Here is a 26,707-nt window from a genome sequence, read left to right on the forward strand (position 1 = left end):
CCTAAAAACTCTACAATCTATCAGTGGGACACTGACTAAAGAGAATGACAATATCAGGAAAAATAGAAATTTGAAACAAAGTAACATAAATCTAGGGAATATAGAAGAAAACTCTTTCAAGAAAGCATTGATAGGACTGCCAAAAACAGAGACAACAAAATCAGCAGCTTTGGACAAAAAAAGACAAAATATTTCATGTAACTAAGGTAACCAAAGGAAGCATATCTGTCCAAAGTTCAACATCTGTAGAAAATAGTGCAAGAACATGCACAAATCCAGAGTAAAATTGCTGTGAATCAAGTTAAAGCTAAGGTGCAACAGGAGATTCAACAAGTCCATAGACTTCAACAAAAGATTTGCACAAGATTAAATCTGCACCCATTAAAGCTCAAAGTAAAACACTGAATGTAAATCAACTCCAGTGTAAAAAAACACAACAATACCTGTTCAGGCTGAAACTAAGACGGCCCTGAGAGTGACATCTTGGGAACAAGAAGTCATGAGTCATAATACTGTGCACAGGGCCTAACTGACTTTAATATTTATAAAAAACCATATTTTCCAAATGCAATGCCTTCATGTGTGGGCTCCTCAGGCACGCTATAACCAAACGTCATGCTTGAGGACAGCTCCTTGCTTCCCCGCTGTGTATTTTTGTATGTGAGCAGTTCTTCTGAAACAAAATAAAGAGCTAGATGACAGTCATGCAAATATCAAACCAGAGCTAAAAAAAATTATACCACAGAATCAGTGTAACCCCAGCATCTCTCCCTCCACCAAAAAAATAAAAATAAAAACATTGATTAGCATATGATTACTATAAAACTTGATTTCCTATAAAATCATTATCAAAAAGTGAGACAGAAAGTAAGTTTGTACAGTATGGCCTATTGATAAGTACAGCGCATTTGTGCGGGATTGGTCCACAGGTCATTCCCCGGAGCCTAGTATGGTTAATCCAGCCCTGTTACTCGGATAAATTCAACTGTCTCAAATAGTTCTTGAGTAGTTTTTACCAGTGCATGTGTCTGAGCATATGAGGTCAGGGACTTTCATGAGGAGTAAAATGACTTTTTGTGTAACTGTTGATTTGTATTAGGTAAATTCCATGTGGTGAGAACATGTTTACGCACATGCTGGCACGGCCCTCACTGCCTGTCTTGTCTCATACCGGCTGGACTGTTTTAGGGGAGAATCCTCCCTTGTTTCTGGAGCAAAGGTCTTAGTAGAACAGGAATGCGTTGCAAGTTTTCCTCTAAGCTTCCCTCCACGTTGAACAGGGTCCGTCCCGTGTCTCACTATGGACATGTGGCCGCTGCTGCTTCTGATTGTCCAGCTCTGCTTCTGCTGCGGGTATGAAGGTAATGACCGACAGAAACTCTCATTCACCACGTTATTTACCCACCTGGGACCAGATGGATCAAATAACCGAGTATCTTATCTTTAAATTGTCTGCTGAAAAATAGTGGTACATGCCTGGTTTGATTTAGACTGAAACAATTTGTGCTGAGACAGAACATCTGTCTCACTTTTGCGCATGCGTTTGAGGCTTCTGGTCCTCTGCTGGTTTTTGGTGAAACGCGTTTGTGTTTACGTGGAGGGGGTGGAGAGCGGGGGGAGTGCAGTGTGCATCTGGGGGACGTTTCTCTGCACAGAGCTCAGTCTGTAGCACTAATGACAGCGCCGGAGCTGCAGTGCATTGAAAACCAAATTTTAACCTTTACCTGTCTTCACTTCTTAACGCTTGACTAACGGAAACATCTTCATTAGCGCTATGAATTAAACCTACTACCAAGACGTTTCTTGTTACGGTGGGTCTTGCTCCAATTTACTGTACTTGACTGATGACTTTCTGTCCTGTTGTTGAGTAAACACAGACTCTCACACACTGGAGCTGAGTTTCAATAACTATAGGATTACTCCATTATAGCTAGTAAATAGACAATTAATTTGCAGCTTTATTAATAATCGATTAATCATCTAAATCTCAAATATTCTCCAGTTTCATCTTCAGAAATGTAAGCATTTGCTTTTTTTTTTTTTACTTCAATACTTTTATCAGTCAAAGGTTTGGACACATTTTAGGGCTACATTTATGGGAAAAGAGTTTCCAAACTTTAGACAGGTAGTGCAGGTTTCAGACTGCTAGTGGGAAAATAAAGACATTTAATGAAGCCACCTAAGGTGCTGTGAAAATATGTCACATCCCCAAAATGTTCTCATCTTTTGTATATGAAATGATTAACCGATTAGTTGTGAAAAATAATCACTAATGAAAACACCAGTATTGAAGTATATCATTCAACACGAGCTTGTCAGAGACACTGAACCAGACAGAGCAGAGTCTGTTGCCTGCAGGAAGGAGCTGAAATGACTTCAGAGCTCCAGTCTGGATGGAGCAGTATGTGTGTGTGTGTGTGTGTGTGTGTGTGTGTGTATAGATGGTTTGAGAGTGGCTCACCACAGCCCTATGATCATACAGGCTGAAACATGATCACAAGCTGCCAAGCAGATTTACTCTACAGCAGATAAAAACAGTTTGTAGAGCTGGCTGTCAGGACTCTGCACTGTTCTTGTGTGTGTGGTGGTGGCGGTGGCGGTGGCAGTGGCAGGGTTGGGGGGGCAGGTATTACTCATGTTGTGGGAACATAAACCTATTTACACTATCACACTATGAGGACAAGAAGCAAGTCCCCAAAATGTAAAACATTACAACTTAGAGTGGTGACTTGATTGGTTTAAGGTTAGGGTGCAGTTGGGGTTAATTCAAGTAGAAGGGTAGGTCTCCAGGAAATGAATGTTAGTCATTGTAATGTCCCCCAAAGTGATGGAAACACAATGGGTGTGTTTTTGATGAGTTTATTTTACAGGGGGTTTATCCTGGGGGTCAGTTAGCTCATTTAACAGTCACACATACATGCCTCAAATTTGTGTGGCAGTGCACTAGAGTTGAATGCTGGAGATAGATAGAAATTCAAGCCTTCTTTTTACCAGTGGAAATCTTTCAGGCTTCTTTGTAAGGGTAGCTTTACAATTAAACCAGTCTGCTCCAAGCATTCATAACAGCCTGATCATTTTTTCCATGATGATCCTCGTACTGATGCTGGGTCAGGGGTCACCATGGGGAAATGCCAGAGAGCACCATCACTGCAGAACAGTTACCCTACAGCTGTGCATCTGACAGAAAAGCAAAGGAAGAGATAAACCCTGAAAGCCTAATGAATCAGGAGCTAACTATACTGAAGGCTGATAACCACTATAGCATGTTTGGTGAGAAGACGGGCAGTGCCTCCTCAAGTGTCCCCAAAGGTGTTTTGATGTGGTTCAAAGGTGAAAGTAGCAAGAGCAAAACATATTAATCTTATGGTGGTGCTAAAATTAATGAGTTCAATATTTATTTAAACATGTTACGTATATAACAGCGCACTGCTCTAGCCGACCCCTGTGCTTTTCTGTGCGGAGTTTGCGTGTCCTCCCTGTGTCTGTGTGGGTTTTCTCAGGCTACTCTTGTTAGGTTGATTGACAGGAGTGAGTGTCTGTCTCTAAGTGTCATAGACTGTGATAGACTGGCTACCTGTCACCAGGGTGTACCCCACCTCTTGCCCAGTGTGAGCTGGGATTGGCTCCAGGCCCTTCGTGACCCTCTTCAGGATAAAGTATAGGTAGTGGATAGATATTGTTGCAATATACACTGTGTACATAGCCTATGAGATCTAAACATTCAATAAAATTTATTATTTACTAGTATTGTACTCTATATTGAACTATGTGTCAATCACTACTTAAGAATGTGTACTTTACTGTAAATACTAGCAAATGGTGATAAGCATGGTTGTTTCTTTGGTCAGAGACTTTTGATATGATTGAGAAGGCAGATGCCGACATGTTGGAAAATGGAGCAGAAATTATTTGTGCTTCAAAAGAAATTGCATAATGTAGCTTTGCCATTACAGCATGAATTGAGCTACAAGAACTGACATTTTATTTTCTGCCTTCTTCTGCTCTGTTAGCTTGTAGCCATGCTTCATTTACAGGGAATGAGCTTGCATGTATTTCAGGCCCACAGAGAAAAGCTAATTGGAATATCAGACCCTGTAATTTAAAGCATTTTCACTCCCAGAGTTTTTATGCTTGGTGTAGTATTGACATTTTGACATCTTTCTTGCCAAGAGCTCCTTTGAAGTAAGAGAGTTGAACAGGAAGACTCTGCTGGCTGCTGATCCCACTTACGAGTCTCAGCATATTCTCAGTTTTGACTTGTTCAAATCTGGGATGCTTTTATAAACAAGGACAAATCATGTCCAGCCAGTGTAACCCAACCACAAAGCTGCAATATAAGCAGTTAGTCAAACCTGTACCAGAAAAGTAGTGTCAATAGCCATTTAGATCTAAAGATGGAGACATTAGGGATCCATACTTCTGGTTGGCTTTAACACAGGCATGTTAATATCTCTCTTTTCTTTTTAGCCCTGCAGGATCATATCATGCAGTAGACCTTTTCTTCCCCTCATAGATGACGAGAATGTTGTTTATTTGATCACATTTTTTAATTTAGAGGTTTACAGAGTTCGGTTTGTGTTCTCATATACACTGCTGCTTACTTTGGAGAGGGCAGAAGTTTTAGACAACAAACCTTGGCTAAATTATTTTTTTTGCCTCTGGCTTAAGTTCTCATTAGTATTAATGTTTACATATATTTTGTATATTACTTTCAGACTCCAGGATATATCTACAGAAATTTACTATTGTGCCTGAAAAACCTAAGTATCAGATATTTATCAAGGGAAATTGTGGAATTTTATTTCAGTTTGAACATTTGATATCTGCTGGAGTGACAGTATGATGTGCCATCTTTACTGGTTGTTTGATTTTAATAGCTTTAAAATTAAGTTTTGAGCCCTTGCTGGAAAGATATTGGTTACATGCCAGAACTGAATATTTTACCTGTGGTAGTGTCTGTAGTGTGAATGATTATTATTCCAAGTGGATTTATTTTTGATCTGTCTTTATTACACTTTCAGATACTGCATTTGTATTAACTAAAATCATCCATTTCCTGTGGACATTATGGATTATAAAACAATTTCACATTGTTTGTTTTGTAGACTAAATATTTAACTGAAATAATTGGTAGATTATTTGACATTAAGGTTATTTGTTACTTGCAAATGTTTATTGTAGTCTCCTTTTGCCAAAGTGTTAATGTTTTCATGGAATGGCTGCTAGTTCCAACGTGATTGATCTTTTTTCAGGGGTATGGAGCTCTAATGCACACTGTGAATGAGAGACACATGCACACAACTGTAATTAATTTTGCTACCAACCTCCTTTCCCCCATTAAGAAGCAGACATTGTAGTTTTCTCAGTAGACTGCTAAATGTGACTCAGTCAGTGTTTGTTGTGAGCAATCATTTCTGTGTGATCTGACTGCTAAAACCTCATAGCTTGTTGTGTGTGTGTGTGTATGTGTGTGTGTGTGTGCAACAACTGACTTGTGGCATTTTGGTACTGACAGTTTTTATTAAACTGACAGAAAAGCCACGATGAGGAATGGGGTGTGAGACGTGCTCACCATATCAGGTTCATTGATCGATATGGGGCTAATATCTGAAGCTGGAGAAGCTCGAACAGTCCTCCCCTGTAGATTCAGAACAGAGCACACATTCAATCTGCGATAACATTCTGAAGCCAAGGTTGAACCCCACCCTCCCCCATTTCCTCTCTTTGTATTGCTTCCTAATCTGCTCCCCCCATTCCTTCCTGTTCCCTAAAATAATCCTCCTTGATCATCACAATTCCCCTCACATTTGTCTTTCACCAGCGCCACTCTACTGTGCCCTCCATCAGCTCTGCAACCACCACTGAGAAACATTTCAGCTCCTCTTGAATGCTGCTGTTTTATGGTCTGAATATCTTGTGCTCTGTCTCAATAATGTGGTCATTGTTAAGGCTGAATCTTGGCTGTCTATGGTAAGTGTGATCTATGGGAGAGTGTTTGGAACAAAGTTTTAAAATCTTTATACTCCTTTCATTTCTAATCTATCATGGCGCTACAGGGCTTTAAGTTATACATTAAGTTTTCCAAAACCAGCTGGATAAAGAGGATCTTTTAAGGTTTATCCTTCCTGCATGTGTGCTGTCCAAAAGATCCAAATCACCCCCAAGAGTGTGCTTCACTTGAAAAGTTAAGCAATATTTCTAAGCTTGTTCTTGGTCCTGTTTTGCTGTAAAACTGTGCACAGGTCAGCCGGGACAATGCTTTCAAACATTGCCTAACATGTTGAACTGGATTCAACTAGTCGTATTAGTTCCTTTTTCTTCTTATCTTTCATTCCCAGGGTCAGGATATTATTCCTACAGAGACGATGAGGACCGGTATGATCATAGATATAAAGGTAACCGCATGCTGCGTTTGACACTGTCAAACACACATATCATATGTGCATGCTGAAAGGTAGTCAGTTTCTCTTTAGTGAGTTTGTATTAAGATCAAAGTAGAGAATTACTTACTCTCCTACCCTCTAGTGAAACAGCGTTTAGAGCGGCTTCATCATAAAATAGAGCAAAACTTAAAATGTGGTTTTTGCCAGCTGAGGCCCAAACACACACCTCTGACCTATGACACTCTTTAGCTCTGCCAGTGGATACATCTGATAGCTGCAAAGGGCAGTGGTGGACGAAGTACTCCAGTTCTTTACTTAATTAAAGGTAGCAGCACCACAGTGTAAGCATATTCTGTTATAAGTAAAGTCTCGCATAAAAAATGTGACTTAAATATCAGTATCAAAATATACTTAAAATACCAAAAGTACAAAGTACCTATTATACAGAATGGCACATCTCACATGAATGTATATCAGATTATTGGATTGTAATTATCGATGCATTAGTGTGTACATCACATTTAATGCTGTGGTGTGTAAAGGTGGAGCTAATTAAAAGACCTTCCTTATATGTTTATAATTTGAATGACTTTACCTACTGCTGGGTAGGTTATGAATTTCTAACACCAGGAATTAAAGTCTTATGATTATAGTGTTTGTAGTTTTGGTAATTCTGACAACTAAAGTTATCAAATAAATGTATTTGAGTAACAAGCACAATATTTGCCTCTGAAATGTAGTGAAGTCAAAGTATGAACTAGCATAACATAAAAACTTTAATTGTAAAAAATAAAATAAAATAAACACATACCACTGACCTATACTAATGCTTTGCTAGCAAGTGTGTAACAAGTTGCCCTAAAACACATTTAATTTGATTCATTTACACCTAGCTTCAAAATGTGTCAGCACATTTTGTTTTACAAGAAGAGAAAAGAGGAAATGTTTGATATCCAAGGTAATTAAATACGGGAACACATGATTATAATTGAAAAAAAAAATTTCTCACTGTGTCTTTAAAGAGCCATAATTTAATGGCAAGCAGTTCAGCTGTTTTTTTTTTTTATGACACAGTCACGTCAAAGTGGTTTCCAGGTTTAAATTTGGGGGTCAGTTAGACATGGAACATTATGGTCCTAGCCAAACCAAACTCTGCTCTTGTGTAAAAGCTCAAATGAAGGATTATTTTCTCTTACTCAGTGGCTCTGGAGACTTTGCCAATACACACACATACAGAGAGGGAGAGAGAGAGAGAGCGAGAGAGCAAGAGAGGCTTGCAGTAATGAATACCGATCTTTATTCCAACTGGAAATTAGCCTAAGCTGATGTGTATTCTCCTCTCCAAGTGCGTCCATGTGTGTGTATTTGGGCTGAGTGTTTGCCCTGAGCCAGCTGGATATAAACTGCAGATTCTGATTCTCGTGTATTGGAAAATGAACCTTCTGGCCTCTCAAACTTGGCATTAAACAAGTAATTCTTACACAAATGTTATAGAGATGGCCTGAGATATCCACTATGGGAGGAGACAAATTGGAAAAAAAAATGTAGTTGTCTGATAGGTCTTAAATGAATAGTTTGACATTTTTTGGAAAAATGTTTTATGATTAATTTGGGGATTATGTCCTGGACTACATCTTGGCTGGGATTAGTGACTTCTTGGAGTCTCTGCTGGTTACTGCAGCCTAGTTTGGAACATAATCCCCCATAAAATGGCAATTTGTCAGTTTTACTCTTCAGTTTTTGTACAAGTTGAGTGAACAAGATGCATGTTAATTAGTGAGCTTTAGAGGTGGATTTTGTTACCTTTGGACACAGCCAAGCTTGTGTTTCTTCCTGTCTTCATGCTAAACTAAGCTAACTGTATCATTACAAGTGTTTATAGTCACTTGTTTATGTGCACAACTTTAAAAAAAAAAATCTAATATTGCCAAAAGGTTTCTACACTCAGCCAAGGGTAGTAGTTGATATTCTAATAAAAGCAAAATGCAAAAAGTGCAGTGGACACAGAGATGAATCATAGCCTGCAGGAAGCATGTGGCAAACTACAGCTTCCACTGTACTGGAGAAATGAAAAATAGATACAAACACTAGATCTGTGTGGCATGATGAGGATACTGTCACTAGAAAAATGTGTATTCATTCTTTTACTTAGGACTCTGTTATTCTAAACTGAAATATTAAAGTAAAATGTCTGTAGTTAGTATAAACACCATCACGTTTTGGTGGGAAAATCCTTGAAAGATGCAGGCAAAGCTTGATACGTGTAACCAAGTTAGAATCAGTAGTGTGATAAGCATCAGTAAAGAAAGACCACACTGTCTCCCTCATGCACACACACACAATGCTCTCTACACATCACTTGTCAACCCCTCAAGTGAGACCATCTTCATGACACTGTTGGATTATGGGAAGTCACAGATGAGGTAATGAGAAATCCGTTGTATCTGTCTGAACACATGATGGATGGATTTTCACACTTACAGTATAAAGAAGTTTTCCTAGGCGTTTATATTCTTCAGGTAAGAGCTTATTAAACTTATACACAAAACTAAACAACCTTCTCTCCAATTTCATGTTGAGTTTAAGGCCCTACTAAAAAACTAACTCCCTTGAGTCAATGGAGAAAAGATCAGTGTCTTTCCTTCATTTCTAGGGACACCGTGGTGTGCACCCATTAAGGTGAAGCATGGTGATGTGAGCTGTCGCACACCCAGAGGTGAACACTACGGGAACGTCATGGGGACTCGCTGTAAAATCCGCTGTAAGCAAGGATACGAGGCCCAGAGCTCAGAGGTGGTGTGCATGGCCAGCAAACACTGGTCGTTGAACTACGCCTGCCGAGGTGAGAACTAACACACGCACAGCAAATTATGTTTGTCACTATTTATATGCATACATGCATTTACAAACATGCATGCCTTTCTATGTGTAGTATATCCACGGACCTATACGCTATTTTACCTAATGCAGATTCCTGAAATAATCTTATAATTTGGAGCATTAGAGTTTATTCTTGACTCTGGAAATAACATGCCCACGTGCCAACCTTTTTAGTTAGGTTTGAATCACATCACCGTTGAGTTTGTTGTTGACATACAGATGCTGTGACTTTAAAGATTAAATAAGAACAAAGCTTATATGCAGGCAGAAAGAAAAACATCAGTAATAGGATTTTGAAAAGAAAACCAGCAGGACAAGTCCAGAGAAGATTAAAAACCTGATACTCGGACAACTGACTCGTGAAAAAAGGCAGGTATATTACTTTAGGTTGATTAAGAGACAGGAAACAGGTGAGCAGATGGAAGGTAGGAAACCATGGGTTACTGCATGCAGGTGGAAGCTGGAGTCAAGTGGATGACACAGGTGAGGTAGTTTGAGGGCATCTAGTGGACAGGTGGAGAACAGCATGTCTCCAAGGTTCAGACAAAAGCAGGAGAATGTGGCTGAGGAGGACAGAGTTGGAAAAATTGTCAGTTTTGGAAAGTTGCAGAAATTGTAGGACACAGTAGCCCAGTTCTGACACTGAATGGTGTAAGTCAGAATATTGCCATCACTACTGCTACTGTACCATTACTGTTACTATTACCACAGCTACTCTACAATCAGTTCAGGTTGAGGCATCCTCCTAGACAATTAGGTGTTGAGCAACTAAATGCTAGACATAAAACTAGTAGTTGCAAATTTTTAAAGATGGCCAACACTATGTGCTTGATATCTGAATTTTATTGAAAAGCCTGTGTCCACCCAGTATACAGTGTGACTTAGTACCCACAGTCCTTCAACACTGAGCTCTTCCTCTGACAGAGATCCGCTGTCCTAAACTGAACATGCCTGCTAACGGCGGCTACAAGTGTTCAGATGGCTCCTACTTTAACTCTCGCTGTGAGTTCTTCTGCTCCCCTGGATTCAGTCTGAAGGGCCAGAAGACAGCAACATGCCAGCACACCAAGGTGTGGAGCGCTGGAGACCCCACCTGTGTTGGTAAGACTATGTGTGTTGTTCTTTTGTGCACCGCTTGGTCTTGCACAGAGAATTGGAGCCTTCAGACTACTGAGCTGCACTGCAAAAACTACTATATAACAAGACTAGTGTAATTATTTGCTTTAGACACAATTACCTAAAGACTACTGTATAAAAGTGTATGACACTGAGCAAACACACTATGGTTTTTCTCATCACCAGAAAATTAGCAAAAAAAGTTACCTTTTGCTGTGAAAAGCGTAGCTATGAGGTCTGCACTTAGGGGATTATATAAATGGCTGAATAGTCTTGCAACCTCTGTAACTGTGGACAATCACAGCAAACAACACCCTCATGTTGCATCTTTTGTAGTTAACATGCAAAAAAGCAGAAAAGACATTTAATAAGCAAGCAGCCCTTAGTAAATCCTTAGGTAATCATAGCAGCTAACTTAGCCCAAACAACGGCACACAGCTTTTCAGAAGGATACACACCAGCATTCAAATTTATGAAGGAGCCACAAACCGAAAGGGATCAATAACCATCTACAGTATGTACAGCTCTTCCGTGATCACTGTGACTGACTTTTCCCCACTATCAGTAGTGTCTGTAATATCATTTATCGTGACATGCTGGGCATTTTTTCCTTATTACAGTTCATGGGTTTCTTTTGAGTGTTATTTTGTGCGGCTCTGTGCATTATTTTGTGTGGATCTGGTGTCAGATCAGGGATTGTCAAAGACCAGCTTGAGGGCAAATCCTGACAGCCTGTTCAGGGGCCTCTCTTCTCAACACCATTGCATAGTAATTTTCCCTGGCAATGACAAATTAATTATAAAATTAGTTATAAAACTAGGAACAGGCATCAGTTTCTTACTAAGCAGCAAGGCTGTTATTATCCTTTCACTGTTAGGTATCAGAAGCCAGTGAAAGCTTAATGAATGCTGTTTTTGTCTGCTGAAGTGGTCCATGGTCGTGACTGGTTGTACAGGCTTTTGTGACAGTTGTATCGCCTCTAAAACTGGAGGTCTGATCTGAACATGGAATAAGCATCAATATAAGGCTGCATTCAGCTTTATGGATTAATAGCCATAATATACCCAATTCAAATTGCAATCACTATGTTGTACTGAAACAATCACATGCTTGTGATGGGTTATGGCCCAGCACTGGATATTACATGACTATCTAGCTCTATATTGCAATACAAGAACAAGCCATTTCTTTATTTCCACCTCTTCTACATATATAATCTGTATTATCTCAGTATATTAGCATGGTATTATGGATGTAGCCATCAAATGCATATTTAAGACTCTTTTACAGGTTTTAGTTCTAAATGGAGTCAGCTAGAAACACTGGGAGTCAACCCATTCACTCATGAAGCTAATGTTAGCATCTAGCTAGCTACGCCTGAAAAAAAAAATCTAGTAACTCTTATTTTTGCTTATTTGAGTGGTAAATATACTTTTGTTATTACTGTAAAGAGTGGACCATGTGTTTTCTTCGTTTATTGATTTTTTTCCTCTCATGCTGTAGATATTGATCCCCCAAAAATCACGTGTCCTACTCTGAAAGATAAGTGGGCAGAGCCAGGAAAACTGACAGCGAGGGTGACCTGGGACACACCAGAGGGTGTTGACACTGCAGATGGAATCCTTACAGAGTCAGTCTTGTTTCAGCTACCCATTAAGCCATTCTCTGATTTTCCTTCAGTGCCCTCAGTCTGTTTCCTGTGGGTTATTCCACTCTGAACAGGAAGATCACAGTGAAAGATTAAAACTAAGCCCGTCTTTTGCAGTGTTATCCTGAAAGGGAGACCTTCAAAATCAGACTTCCCAGAGGGGCTTCACAAGATGGCCTATACTGTGTTTGACCGTGCAGGGAACAAAGGATCTTGCCGCTTTACTGTCAGAGTGCGAGGTGAGCTTCTAAAAGCAGAGCAAGACAAGTTTTTTTTTTTTGATAATCTGTGTGGAGCAGTCTTTGTAACACTATTTTAAGGGACTATTTCCAAGAGGTCTCCTGGATCATACTATGTATATTGGGTTCTAATTATGGGGAAAAACAGGCAATGTTTAATTGACACTTCTAATTATAGTAAATAAATTGCTAGTATATCCCAAGTTTCTGTTAGTGCAGGTCAGGTCAGTGAAACATGAAAAAATGTGAAATTTGTCTACAGACAAGAGTAGACCTCAATTCCTATAGCTTTCTTTTAATTGGTAACAAATCAAATAGCTAGTGCTTTGCAGAAAATTACTTCAGAATTATTGACCCACAAAATAAAAGATCACTAGATTTCCTGGGCTTTGACTGTTTTGTTACAAAGAGGGCAGAGGTTCATTTCTGGAGCTGCTCCTTCTCAACAGGAGATAGCTCTACCTCACAGAGACAAACTAATGGTGGGTTCAAATGGCCTTCTTCAACTTGTTGCATCAGATATTTTCAAGTTTTTAGTTCAAAGTATATCAAATGAACTATGCAGGGGTGAAGCAAGTCAGTGGCAAATACAGTATATCCATACATTTCGACTTGTAAGAACAGCTCAGAGAAAATCATGAAATAACCACAAGTGCTCAAACAAAACATAGCGAGTTACTGTAAAACCTCACCACTAATTTATTTTATATGTGAGCTATGTTGGAAAAAAATTGTTTTTTTCCAAACCAGCTTTTTGTGGAGTTTGTAAATGTGTCCTGACATTGTGTGTCCCAACTGCCTCCGTTTAGTGCGCCGGTGCAGCCCACTGTTCCCCCCAGATAACGGTTATGTGAAGTGTGACAGTGACAAAGACAACTACGGTGCCACTTGTCAGTTCACCTGCACCGGTGGTTACGAACTGCAGGGTAGCGCTGCCAGAGTGTGTCAACATGGACTCACCTGGTCTGGTTCAGACACCACTTGTTCACGTATGTACTGCATGCAAATGTCTGTATAATTATTTTGAAAATTAGCCTCTGTTCCAGTGAGTCAGCTTTTCCTGTTCTCCAAGAAATATCATTAAAATTGACAGGGCACTGAGCTCAATAGGCTCTGCTTACAATGACTAATATGTAAAAGCCAAATGACATTTAAGTTTATTGCAATTAGTTTCGATTTTTCCCCATTTTCAAACTATTATTTGGGCAGCTCCGTGATAAGTCTTTAAATGTGTCAATATAAAATACTCTGTAGATCAATTTTCATTATTGTAATCTAGATGTAGGTTTGTGTAATTTTATTAATAAAGCAGATGGGCAGACTTAGGACTACAGCGGTATTGAGTAGCTGGTAATATCTGACAACTGTTTCCCAGACTACCATTTATTTTTAAATGACATGTACTGTCTTGTGCCACAGTAGCAATAAACAGAAGCATTTCATAAATGTTGCCTGCATGTGCTACGCTGGTTCCCTGTGAGCAGCTCAGTAGAGGAGAAAATAGCGCCACTGCTATCCACTGATTAGGACGATCAATACTGGACATCCCTACATGAAAAAGTAGCGGATGGGAAAGACTGTATTGCAGCTCTTGTATTAATTGCTGATAGTCTGTTGCACAAATTGTACTGTACTGCTGCATAGTGCATACATTTATTGATTTCATGTGAACATGTAGCATCTCACTGTAATGTTGTGCCATATTAAATCTTCTACCCCTGTACTGTGTGTCATATCTTGTCACTTAATTGTACATTCAATGTCATCACAGCCATGAACATTAACGTGGGAGTGCGGACGGCTGCTGCACTGCTGGACCAGTTCTATGAGAAGCGACGGCTCCTCATTATCTCGGCCCCAACGGCTGCCAATCATAATTACCGCTTCCAGATGACTAACTTACAGGTGAGGCACGACTCGCTGAGTTTGTGACTGAGATGGAGGGAAGAGCAAGGGTAAAGAAGCGATAGACGTCAGTAACACTGCTGTTTGTGTGTTTGGTTTTGTCATGCTTAGCTGTCTAAGTGGGACAACGCAGTGAGAAAAATAACTAAGAGGAAGGGTGTCTTGATGAACAGAAACTGTCAAGGTGATGAATAAATGATACTGACACCAGCTTTGATAAGGCTATTCTGGGTTCTTAGCTCATCAGAAAGCATCAAGTCAGAGCTGTCCTTATATGCCTAACCTTTCAAAGTGACTGGGTTATAAACTGCAAGACAGAACACTGTTAACACACAGTTTGTGAACAATGTGAATGATGGTTCCTGAATCTGTCAGGCGGATTGCTTGTGCCATCTCTAATTGCCAGCTATTTTGATAGTTTGGCTTCTGGAATGACTGTGGATTAACTCAGTTAATGTGAAAAAATAGAAATTATGGCAAAAATACATATTTACATTTGTGTTTAGAAGGAAAATAAACACTTGAGTTGTTGTAAATGATTCTCAAACTGACAGGACCAAAGTGCAGACAAGTAGATGCAGAGAACAAATTATTTTAAGACAAACAGACTCACACAAAGTTCAGGCAAGCAAAACCAGACAGGGATAATAGCAAGCGAAGCTGTGGTATGTGTGGAGGTCAGAAGCCAGCAGAGACATAATCCAACCCCGTCTTGGTGGGTCAGGTGGCAATGCCACACTTGCCTCACCTACAGTAACACCACTGTGGTACCCCTGAACAAGACCCTTAACCCCACCTGCTCCAGTGGAGCTGCTCAGTGACCAGTAGATCAGTCTGTGGTTGTACTGAGCAGCTTCCAGGTGTGAATGTGCTCAGGGCGTTCCTGCAAAAGAGAGGTGGCTTGTAACAATATACACAATATACACACCTACACTACCTAAGCACGTGTTACAGGATTTCTTGCCAATTTCCAAATTTAACTTGCTGCTTTAGGTCAGCTAGCTCAGAAGCTAGCTTCTAAGCTAAGCTAGTAGTTTAGTTGAGAGCAATGGCTTCCCGCTCTTTCTCTTGCTCAGAGTGTCGCATGTTCAGTTATTCCTCTGCCTCCTTTAGCGACAAAGGTACATGTAATAAATGTCAGATGCTAGCAGCACTGAAGGCGAGGCTTGCCGAATTGGAAGCGCAGTGCATCCCCATAACATTGGAAGCGCATCCAGTCCCATGTAGCTTCTAAGCTAAGCTAGTAGTTTAGTTGAGAGCAATGGCTTCCCGCTCTTTCTCTTGCTCAGAGTGTCGCATGTTCAGTTATTCCTCTGCCTCCTTTAGCGACAAAGGTACATGTAATAAATGTCAGATGCTAGCAGCACTGAAGGCGAGGCTTGCCGAATTGGAAGCGCAGTGCATCCCCATAACATTGGAAGCGCATCCAGTCCCATGTAGCTGGTGTGGAGCCTCCTAGACGTAGCTCAGCCCAAGCTAGCTGCAGTCATGATTTTACCTTTCTAATGAATTAATATGATTTTAATTTTAAATTTCATTAATTTGAGCTAGTAGTAACTAGTGTTCTATTTGATAAATTCACTTCTTAGTCATTTAATGCTAATTAATAAGTTAATGCTTTGAACCAGAGGCTGAATTTTGTACAGTTTGTGACAACCAGGCATCTTTAGTTTACTTCATCACTAGGAAACGGGATGTAATGAGAGGGGCAGAGAGTGGTTTGGAGTGGCTTATGGTGTCAGCTTGTTCTGAATCTCACTAGATCCTCTGGCTGCTGAAAATAAATAAGGTACAATAGCTTTAAATAACATCCAGTCTGAACATGTGTTAATAAATGGGTACTTGCATTTGTCTGACAGAGCTAAGGGGGAAATCACTGCTGTACATTTCAGAACTTCGCAACCTACAGTTACCAGACTTTACACATAGTCTACACATAGGGCATCATTCTGCACAGTGAAAGCTCAACATCCAAGTGAAAGGCATCCGAGTGGATAATTAATCATGAAAAAAATTGATTCCTGCCCTGTTGCTGACTGTACCAGCTGTGGTTTACAGTTTTGTAGTATGAGCTGTGCTCAGTTTTTCTTTGCCTACAGAGGAATTGATTTACAAAGCTATAAAACGTATTGATCAGTTTCTCTCGCTCTCTGTTGTGGGAACAGCAAGCTCAGTGTGGACTGGACCTGAGGCATGTGACAGTAATTGAGCTGGTTGGGACTTACCCAGCACAGATTGGTCGAATTAGACACAGGCTACTCTCCCCAGCACTGGCCCTGCAGCTCAGGTACGCAAACATACACGTTTTCATGATGTGCGTTTTTCCACTCTCCACATCTGCTTACTGAGCTGATGTGTGTTTCCTAGGTTACTGCTCCAGATCCCACAAAGGTCATTCCAAATGGTCCTGGTAGACAAGCAGGGCATGGACAAGCAACGCTACCCGTTCCCTGTCACAGCGGCTGAATTATTCACCACCATAGACACATTTCCCCTCCGCAAGGATGAGATGGTACTACAGCAGGAGGCGGGTCAGACATGTCAATCATAAAACACCCCGGCCTTTCTGTGCACTTCAGCAGACTGACAGCCATCTTTGATCCTTTTCCTCCTCAGTCACAGTAGACAGGGCCTACTCAGATCATCTGTTTCTATCCATATGTCACACACTCCTACCTGAACTCATTCAGTCCAAAAGACACAGGACTGAAGGTGAGTGTGTTTGTGTGTCTTATTGTGTGTCTGTATCTATGTGTGTTTGTGTGTGTGCCATCAAAAGTCTGGATGTCAGTCATGGTGCTTCTCTGCAGTAAGCAGATTTATTTAACACATTACTAAATGGTAAGGGTCATACAGTATATTATAATCATATTGATTTCTGTCTTATTAATTATAAAAAATACAGATAGATATTTTTCAAAGCAGAAATATGTTTAACTATTTTGTATAAAAAGTATTTTTACTGTATGAACTAGGAAACTTTTCACCTGTCTAATATTTATGTCACTTTTCTAATAACGATATACTTTGACACTGTGTGTGCGTTATGTACAGCGCATCTTTACATCCGTGTCTGAATTTACAAGACACTGATTAAATATGTCTTTTGTGGAGGATGTGATCTTTAGTGTGTCAGTGTGCGTGTGAGAGACGTGATACCATATGGGGACAAGTACAGAGAGAAGATGCACTGCTGTCTACAGCCGAGTACTAAAATTGTTTTTGCTAAAATAATCAAGAAAGTACCACAAATGTGCACAAAGTTTTCTAGCATGAAGGGTTGTTGTTTGTCTAACTTCAAGACATACTTATTTATTGGAGACAAACTCTTTGCACTGATGGATTTCAATCCGTGTTCGTGCCCTGGCTGTGGATGTCCAGATGCAAATGTCTCAAAAACTATTACAGGGATTGCCATGGAATTTTGGATAGACATTCGTAATTTTCAAAAGGATAAATAATAATGATTTAGGGGATCGCCAGATTTTTCTCTTAGTGCCACAGCAAAGTTGATATTTATACTATTTACTGAAATGTCTATAGTTATTTGATGGATTATGATAGCTGGTTCAAACATCCATGCTCCTCTGGGGAAGAACTGCAGGTCTGTGTGAACCTTTACTTTGGTTTATGTGCCTGCAGCACTAATGACAGCATGGCCACAGCTGTACTTATCTTCACTGCAATTTACCAGTGTTGGCATCCTAACACACTAAACTAAGATGTCAGACATAATTAACATTACACCTGCTACAGCCTGCTGACATTGGGCACATACTGCCAAGCTGACATTAGCATTTACTTAACACCACCTGTAGCCAAGTACAGCTTCACAGACATGGTGGCATATGGCCAAGAGCCAAGGTGGTTTCTGTTTCCTGTTGCAAGTCCAAAAACATAGTGGGATGCTCTTTTGGGGATGCATGCAACCAGAAAGTGCCAGCTGGGGGGCCTAGATATCAGTTTCATTTGTGATAAAGAGTGGGTGAGAGGGGAGTACTCACCTTCTGTTGAAGGTTCTTTTGTTCAGTTTGCTGTAATATGTCATGTACAGCCTTTTGAAAGGTAACAGTGACTCCCTCTTCTACAACAAACAAGAAAGCTGTTTATGTTTGGTTTGGAAATCAGAGAGACCAAGCTACATTAGCACTGCAGGGGCTAATTTTTAGCTTCTACACCAGTATTTTTAAAACAAAGGGTTGCAAATCTTCAAACATACAAAAGAGCAGTCTCCTGACTCACCTGCACAGACCAGCAGATGTATGTGGGGTTTTGATAAAATATGGGTTATGGCTTGCTCATATAACAACAAAAATACTTGTCTGGTTTTCAGCAAGGGCACAAATCAAGAGATAACACCTGAGCCTGAACCAGGTGTATCTTATTTGGGACACAGGTGAAAGATAACAAGTGTCCTTCAGGAAGTACTTTCCCACAACATTTACAAAAAGGAAATAAATAAATGCAGAAAACAAAGTTAAACATGGTTATTGAAATAATTTTCTCATCTAGGCCTGGGTGTACAGTTTTTATTGCATGTTTGTGTTCAGTCTTTTAAACATAGTTTTGTACGTCCTACTGTTTTTGTAAAAACAATTTGATTAATCTTTCTGACACAAGAGTTTTTTTGTAGTGTCAAAATGGGCAGTCAGATTAAACAAGTTTTTGTGCTGCACACATAATAAAGACAGCATTTAATAGTGATTTCACATTGGAAATAATCTCAAAAACAAAAACAGTCTATTGAAAGATGGGTTTATTTCAAAATATTCCTGTGACACATTTGGAACAAAATATGCTTGGATAAAGTGAATTTGATACTTGGAAACCAGACACATGACAGTACATGCTGTACATCAAGAGTTTCTTTAGTAATCAAGTATTGCATGAGCCTCTCATCTAGAATATGTTGTACAGTGAACACCACGTATTATTACTGAATGTGAAACTGTTTTGCTCTGGGAGTTCAGAGCAGAGGGTTTGTCAAGGACAAGTCAACAAAATTGGCATTCCACATGAAAAATGATTCTACGGGGTTTAGCTGGAGAATTGTTTTTTGTGATTCATCACAGGATGAAGGATGGCTGAGCCCTGGGTGACAAGGACAAGGTGACTGTCACTGACTCAGACTCAGGCTCCTCCTGAGATGAAGGCAGCTGACTCACTCTGTAACACACAGCCCCAATCTCAGGATTCCTGAGACTTAAAGTCATATAGTAGGCTACCATGCAATTCCTATTATCTCACTGACACTGTTTTATGTAAATTTACATTGATGCTAGTCTCAATTGAGTAATGTGTCTGGACTTTGTGCCACAGATTCTTTTCTGATAAGCGGTGGAAGATAAGTGCTCTTATTACTGCTTACTTACTGTTTCAATATAAATTTTAATTTATCTTTGAGTTTTAGACAACATAAGCAATCGGAACAGATTGCCTGAGGAGAATTTGAAAGACACATTTTAGATTTTTTGAAATTTGTTTTGTAGGCTAAAGAGTTAATCACAATCAAAATTGTTAAAATAATCTACAAGGACGTTTCATAAATCAATAATTTCAAAAATGCTTAAATGATGAATCAAGTTTGTTGCAGATTTAGTTTGTTGCATGTATTCTAAAATATGTATTTCTACCTTCACCCCCAGGAAAGTTTTGTCATGTTCAGTCCCTTTTCAAAGGCAGTAACAGTAGTTTCTAGGAGGACACTGTGTTTTGCTTCCATCATATTTGTCCTCTAAGACAAAACTTAAAAACAAATGCTGATCATCACTTGGGTGAGATTCACAGACTGGCTGCTGATGTGCTACTACCGTAGTTTTTGCTGTGAGGTGATCGTCATTCTGCTTCATTAGTAATTAAATCAAGTGGGACAGTACAGTAGTAATACAAGTCACATTCCACCTCTGTGCACAAATGTTTTTATCTCAGAAATATTTTTATTAATTTTTTGAACAAAGAGATACCATAATGTGAACGACAGGCATCTAACATTGACAAGAGGTCTATTCTGTTCAGGAAGAGTAAACCTGTCTGGGTACAGTGAAAAGAGAGAAGTGCACAAATGTTTATGGTGAAGCTCAGCAGTGTCATCTGCCTCAGACCATGATGTAGTTTAGTTGCTCATAAAATGAATGTCTGAGTCTCTACATTATCGATCATACAGGGAATGTTGGTCAGTGCTACTGCCTTACGAACCTCTGTCAGCTGTAACTACTGTATGTGCAGAAATGACTCTGGTGCATGAATCACAGAGACGAAGACAGACACATCAGGAGTCACACCGTGTGCTTATTCTGTATTTAGTAAGTTACATGTAACATGTTTTTCATATATCTACAGCATTAAACAGCAGTGCTTAGTCACGACTAGATGCTTTGGAGGGGGGAGGGGCACATGTGGATGAGTGTGTAAGGCATGGCTGGCTGTTCTGGAAAGGAGGAGGGATCAGAACAGAATATCTCACGGAGAGAGAAATAGGGAGAAGACCGGTCTCTCCACTGTTCTGCTTCTCCATCTCTATCATCACACCACTTCTTTCTCTTTCCTCTCTCCCTCTGTTATTCTCTTTTATCTTCTCTGTCTGCATTTCAGTCTGGCTCATGTGCTGTGTTTGCGCATGGTGGATCGCAGCATCAAAGTGCACTCCTGAGGGACTTCTGGGTTTTCTATCATGCGTTGCCACACTCTCTGTTCCTCCCCGTGGGAGTCCATCCAGTCTACATCATTCCCGTAGCTTTTGCCTTGAGCGAAGAAACACAAATATATGTTAGACTTTGTTAGAACAAACACAGGACAAATACTTCTTCAATACTCCACACTAGCTTTGGTCATTGGTAGAATTTATATTGGTTATTGTCATAATTTTAAATGAATGAATGAATTCATAGATGCCATATTCAAAGCTTTTATACTGAAGTCCAAAACTAAAGTATTGTTTGGTCATTTTGCCTTTTATATTTTATATTATGGGTAGAACAGGCTGCAAAGAGGAAACAGAGAAGATACCCTGCCACATAGGTCAGCGGCCAGACTCAAGCCACCAACATCGCGCATCACAATGCAACCCTTCGGCTATCGAGGTGCCCAGATTTTTTTCCATTAATGTAGGGGTGGGCAATTCCAGAATTTGGAAACAAATAGTTAGCTAATTTAAAGAAATATTTTTTGACATTTATAGAAATATGTTTAGAAGATTGATGCCACTCTTGTGTCTGAAGCTGGAATATGAAGTTGGTTAGTATAGTTTTCACACACAATCTAGAATTTTGGGTTTAATCCATGCAAAAACTAAAGTGTAAAGATAACAACTACAGTTTTACTGGAGGTTATGTGCTGTTTTTTTTTTTTTACCTGTTACAGAGACTTCTTTGGATTGTCATATTTACACTTTTTGTCAGCAAACAAGCTATAATGTGTTAGAGAGCTTCAGAGGTGCTGACAGGCACATTTTGCTACATTTGGACAGGCTAGCTGTTTCCAGTCTTTATGCTAATCTGAAAAGTCAAAGTCAGCTAACCTAAAGTTGAAGAAGTAACCTATTCTATTCATGAGAACATTTAAGGTTTTTGCCAAATCATTTCATGGAAAACGGGCATTCCTAAATAATCATAATATGTACAAAAGAAAATGGGCCTTGTTTCCTTCCCAAATCACAGAGTTCATGTAAGCCGTTTTCTCTTTGGATATTGCTTCAATTTGCCAAATCCAGTAGCCAGAGGAAGAAAACCTGTTCTCAGTTATGCAACTAATGATAAACAACATATATAATATGATAAAAGATTTTTGTTCTATATGGATATATGTGCTTAATTTAGTTTTTTATAAAATATTTCCAAGGCCTTTTCCTTAAATTTGAATAAAAGCTTACTTTTATGGTGTAAGCTTCACTGCACATATTAGATATCCAGCATCTGTCTCAGCAAAATTCCTCTAAAGCTTTTCAGTCCATAGAGAAATGTTATATTTACCATCATATTTGGAATTCTATGCAAGATTATGACCTTTATACAAGATTAAAAATGTCTCACATACTAAAAAGGTCTACCCAGATACTGTCTTTTCCCAGCAGACAATCGTACACACACCTGTGCCGGCTCCCAGCCTGACTCCTCCCAGGAAGACGTTGCTGGCCAGAGTCTCTTTATCCCACACAGTGAGCTCCAGGCAGACATTGTTGAGGTCTCCTGGCTGCAGGCCACAGTAGGTGAAGGTGTGGTTCCACACTGGGTTCACGGTGTGTCGCTCCACTGCTGTCTTGTGCTTGGTTGACTTGTTGCTGTCAGGGAGCAGGTACCTGGCGGGGGAGGGGGAATAAAAACAGCTTTACTGCACAATGTTCATGTTGTGTTTTTGTAAATCTCATTTAACAAAAGAGCATCTCACCCTTTTACAAAAGGATCTGAAGCGCCCCCAGCCTTGATGGCAGTCAGATTTTTGGCTCCTTTGACAAGCAGCTCAACCATACCCCCTTGAGGCAGAGTGAAGCTGCTCCTCTTGCCTTTCAGGAACCCTTTCTTCACTGAGGTGGGAGGGAAGCAGAGAGGAAGAATAAACAATTGTCATTTCACAATTTGTAGTGAAGTGCTTTATACATGTGTGCACATACTGTGCACATGCACCTTGTATGTGCAAGCAGGACACGTACTTATGAAAGTGAGCTGGTACATTTTCTTTTATAAACCACAAAACAGTGAGCCAAATTCAGGTGTAAACAACCCACAAATGAGTTATAGAGAAACTAATTCCAAAATAAAAACATTGATCAAAAATAAAATAAAGGGAATATGAATATTTTAAGACAACTCTCAGAATGATCAACTGTTTCAGCTAATCAGACATCCCCAACCGTAGACAAACCCAACAGGGACTAGTAGTGCTATTGAGTGCTGCAGAGACTGTTTTGGTTTGTGTCCATGAAAAAAAAAAAAAACGTATTTAATTTTATTTTTATAATTTTTTTTACTTCTGCCAGATGAGTCCCAGGGATATTGGAAAGAAAAAAGACAAAACTATTCAAAATCAGGCAATACATACAACACTACATACATATAATAATACTAAAATAGTAGTGCTGAATGTCGGCTAAGGACAGATTGACACTGGGGTAACTTCACAGAATAGACAGTACATTCATTTTGAAATAGCCAGAGATATCAGATTCATCAATTGTGAACCATCAATCAGAGCCATTTCCCCTGCTTTGTCTGAATAGTTTTTAGAAGCCTGAAGTAAAAAATTTACCAGAAATTTCAACTCATAAGAATAAAAGCAAAGATTAGAGGATTATCTGTTTTCCTATCCTAATTACCTCATTCAGTTTAATTCAAGTAGCTTGCCACCCAGATGAACAGATATCACACTTCAGACATAATAACAAAAATAACCTTCATTAAAATTTAACTTTTCAAAAAACAACTGCAATGTGCTTTACAATAAAAACAGTAAAAATGGGACAGATATAAGAGCAGAGAATATTAAAGGTTAATAAAAAAACAACTGGATAAAAACCCAACAGAATAAAACACTATCTCACTTAGCAAAGTAACAAATAGTCACAGAGAGGCAGTAAAATGGGGATTTTAGAAAAGACTTAAAAGATTAAAGTGAATATAATCTCCTCATACAAGTCATTCCGAAGAGCTCTCTCTATAAAGGCTGTATCAGCTTTGGGTACACCTGGACTTTGGAACAAATGCTGCCTTCAAGACAACATCTTTTCCAGGGACGCCCATGCATATTTCAACAAGATGATGCAAAACCTCATAGTGCACACATTACTAAGGTATGGCTTTGGAGGAGTGCTGGACTGGCCTGCCTGCAGTCCCGACCTTTCCCCATTAGAGAATGTGTGGTGCATTTTGAAATGCAAATTACATCAACGAAGACCCAGGACTGTTGTGCACCTTAAAGGGCCCGTGTCATGGCTTTTCCTTGTTTTTTGACTTATCTACAATGCTACAACGGTGAATGATCATCTTAGACGTGAGCTAAAGTTCAAAAAATGAGGTGAACATATGTTATTAGTATTTCTATGCAGAAGTAACTTGGTTTATACATGTCTCACATACTCTTGCTTGCGAGATTTTTTTCTAACAAAATTAAGTATTACATGATAATTTAAGGATTTCCTTGAATGGGCATAAAATCCAGGTCATTGTGCATTCATGCGAGCTTGCCTGACACCCACCGGTGACCCCACCATATTAGCAAAATCTTACATTGCCTTGTTTGTTATGTGTATTTTCAATAAAGCTTATGTTAAAAAAAAAGACATCCACGCTGTCATTTTAAAAGCAGAATTTTTCGACTGCGCCTGGTTTTATAGATATATTTTAGGTCTTGCTGCTGCACTGTGACCAGTGGGTCTAACCTACAAGCAGCCTTAATTGAAGCTATATGATATTTACACTGCATGAACTATTCAAACTCAACACTCCATGTTCTATGACTGCATTATTTCATTAAATATTCTAGTATCTTGTAGATCATTTTAATTTTATTTCCCAAAAACATATTTGGCATAGACGCTGCACAACATGAGTATGTAATAACAGCTGACCAACTAGTGAGCTGCTTCTTGTTAGAAGAGTTAAATATAAATTTTCCAGTCTCACATTCAGCACTTCCTGCCATGGTCTGACCTGCAAAATTGTTTTTGTGCTAATAGCTTTCAGACTTTCCCTGAATTTTATTTTCTATTAGTGCAGAGTGCTGCTGCTGGACAACTGTCTACATGAAAAAGTACAACCCCAAATCAGAAAAAGTTGGGATGGTATGTAAAATCTAAATTAAATCTGGTAATATAGATTTGTAAATAATCTATGTCCTGTATTACATTGAAAGCAATACAGCAGCATATTATTTAATATGATACCTCATCAATTTCATTCTTTGTACAAAATAAATACTCATGCCATGGGCCATTTAAAGTTACCTAAGGCAAGACAAATGAGAAAATCAAACTTTATCTGTTTCAAAATATTGGTATTTTACTCTTAAGGGGGTTAGACTTGTTTTATTTCTTTTAAAAGTTTGATTTTGCATCTAGATACAGTTTAACATTCTATGGGGTAGAGCATGATATATAATATAGTATATAACAGTCATCACAGCTGCAAACATACCTTGTACTTGGTCCGCTGGCGGGATTTGGCTCTTCTCAGGAGGTATGTACTTCAACACGACTGTCAGTTCCCCTTTGTACTGCATGGTGGCATTTGTACTGCTCTCTGCCTACACAAACACCATTCACAAACCATTCAGACTCCTGTCTTTGTATATGTTTGTATACAGTAGAAGACATGCTGACATGTACATGCTATTACTACCTTGGGCTGCAGAGCATACCACTCCTCTATTTCAGAATCAAACTCCCAGGAGTCAAAGGTCAGCTCCACTTGTCCAAGGAAGCTGTTTTGTCCGAACCGGTCGTAGTGCCACACAGAGACCTGCAGGGTTCGTGTCTCCAGCTGCGAGTGGCTGATCACATACTACACAACATAAAAAAAGGTGAGCTCAGTGATTTGAATTCAGCATCATTCTAGAGTTCATAGAATAAACAGCTTAAAGTTCATGCTTGTTGAGTTTTTCCAACCACTGACCCTCAGTCTCTCATTGAAAACAGGGCTGGTGGTGTTGGGCTTGATGCTCGTCTTCCTCTTGCTCTGTCGTGACATATCCGGCAGCAGGTAAGTCTTCACATAACTGCCATGAAAAAGACACTCTGACTCAATCTTGGCATATCAGCTGCCAATACTGGAGTTTTGAGGTCTGCACCAATATAATTATTTGAGAGTAATACGTGTAAATTTTTTCTTTTCTTTTAGAGTACATGTTTGGCAATGATCCACTGACACTGATGTGAAGATATTGCTGGAGAAGGATAATGAACAGCTGACCAATAAATGTTAGTGATGAAAGTATCAGCTTATACCTTGAACAGAAAACTTGAAAATAAATGATCATCAATAAAAACTATAAAAAGACAACACAAATAAATAACCTAAATAAATTCTCCAACAATTTATAATTGTTTTCTTTCTTATGGGGAGTTAGATCTGCATTGAGGCCATTATCAGTCCTTCCAACATCAATTCTAATTGTGTGTCTGTGTTTTGTGCATGCACACTCTTACGGGTCTGTGCGCTGCTTCTTCTCGTCTCCCACCGCCAGGTTGTGACACTCCTTCACCAGGACATTGAGAGCACCGGTTTTGTATACAGCAGGAGCTCACCGCTCACCCTGGCATTATCATAGTCACCAGTCTCACTGTAGATGCTCATCATGCTGTTTATACTGGTCTGTTAGGCAAGGATGAGAGACACAGAGGAAATATGAGAGGGGGAGATGATCAGAGGAGAAAACGTGCATGGAAGAGGTAAAGAAAGAAAACATGAGAAGTCAGGCAAGAAGAGAGGAGGAGGAATATGAAGAAAACAACAACAGAATACTGGTGAAATATGGCGGAAATAAAACAGCTGCAGCTCCTCATGAACAGGAATGTAATAAAAATCTGTTGCAATACACAGTGATGTTAA

General features: G+C 39.4%; 2 protein-coding genes across 3 annotated transcripts in view; one reads left to right on the plus strand and one right to left on the minus strand.

Annotated features, from left to right (window-relative positions):
• The first annotated feature begins 1,227 nt into the window (after window positions 1–1,227).
• Window positions 1,228–17,589, plus strand: srpx (sushi-repeat containing protein X-linked). 2 transcript variants are annotated; one of them, XM_020609442.1, is made up of 10 exons: window positions 1,228–1,361; window positions 6,339–6,395; window positions 9,037–9,225; window positions 10,188–10,364; window positions 11,883–12,009; window positions 12,145–12,266; window positions 13,076–13,255; window positions 14,038–14,171; window positions 16,337–16,458; window positions 16,539–17,589. In XM_020609442.1, exons 1-10 carry the CDS (start codon window positions 1,301–1,303, stop codon window positions 16,720–16,722), a joined length of 1,353 nt encoding a protein of 450 aa, XP_020465098.1. In that variant the 5' UTR covers window positions 1,228–1,300; the 3' UTR covers window positions 16,723–17,589. The 2 variants fall into 2 exon arrangements, with proteins under 2 accessions (XP_020465098.1, XP_020465099.1); XM_020609443.1 differs by lacking the exon at window positions 6,339–6,395.
• Window positions 17,590–18,803: 1,214 nt separating this feature from the next.
• Window positions 18,804–26,707, minus strand: part of sytl5 (synaptotagmin-like 5) — a 39,830-nt gene continuing 31,926 nt past the window's right edge. The window contains 8 exon segments of the mRNA XM_020609441.1: window positions 18,804–20,911; window positions 22,256–22,464; window positions 22,554–22,689; window positions 25,295–25,403; window positions 25,499–25,660; window positions 25,772–25,874; window positions 26,305–26,386; window positions 26,389–26,470. Coding sequence (XP_020465097.1) covers window positions 20,769–20,911; window positions 22,256–22,464; window positions 22,554–22,689; window positions 25,295–25,403; window positions 25,499–25,660; window positions 25,772–25,874; window positions 26,305–26,386; window positions 26,389–26,470 — 1,026 coding nt within the window. The 3' untranslated portion in view covers window positions 18,804–20,768.

Source organism: Monopterus albus, unplaced genomic scaffold (assembly GCF_001952655.1).
Source record: "Monopterus albus unplaced genomic scaffold, M_albus_1.0 scaffold99.1, whole genome shotgun sequence".
Taxonomy (NCBI): Eukaryota; Metazoa; Chordata; class Actinopteri; order Synbranchiformes; family Synbranchidae; genus Monopterus; species Monopterus albus.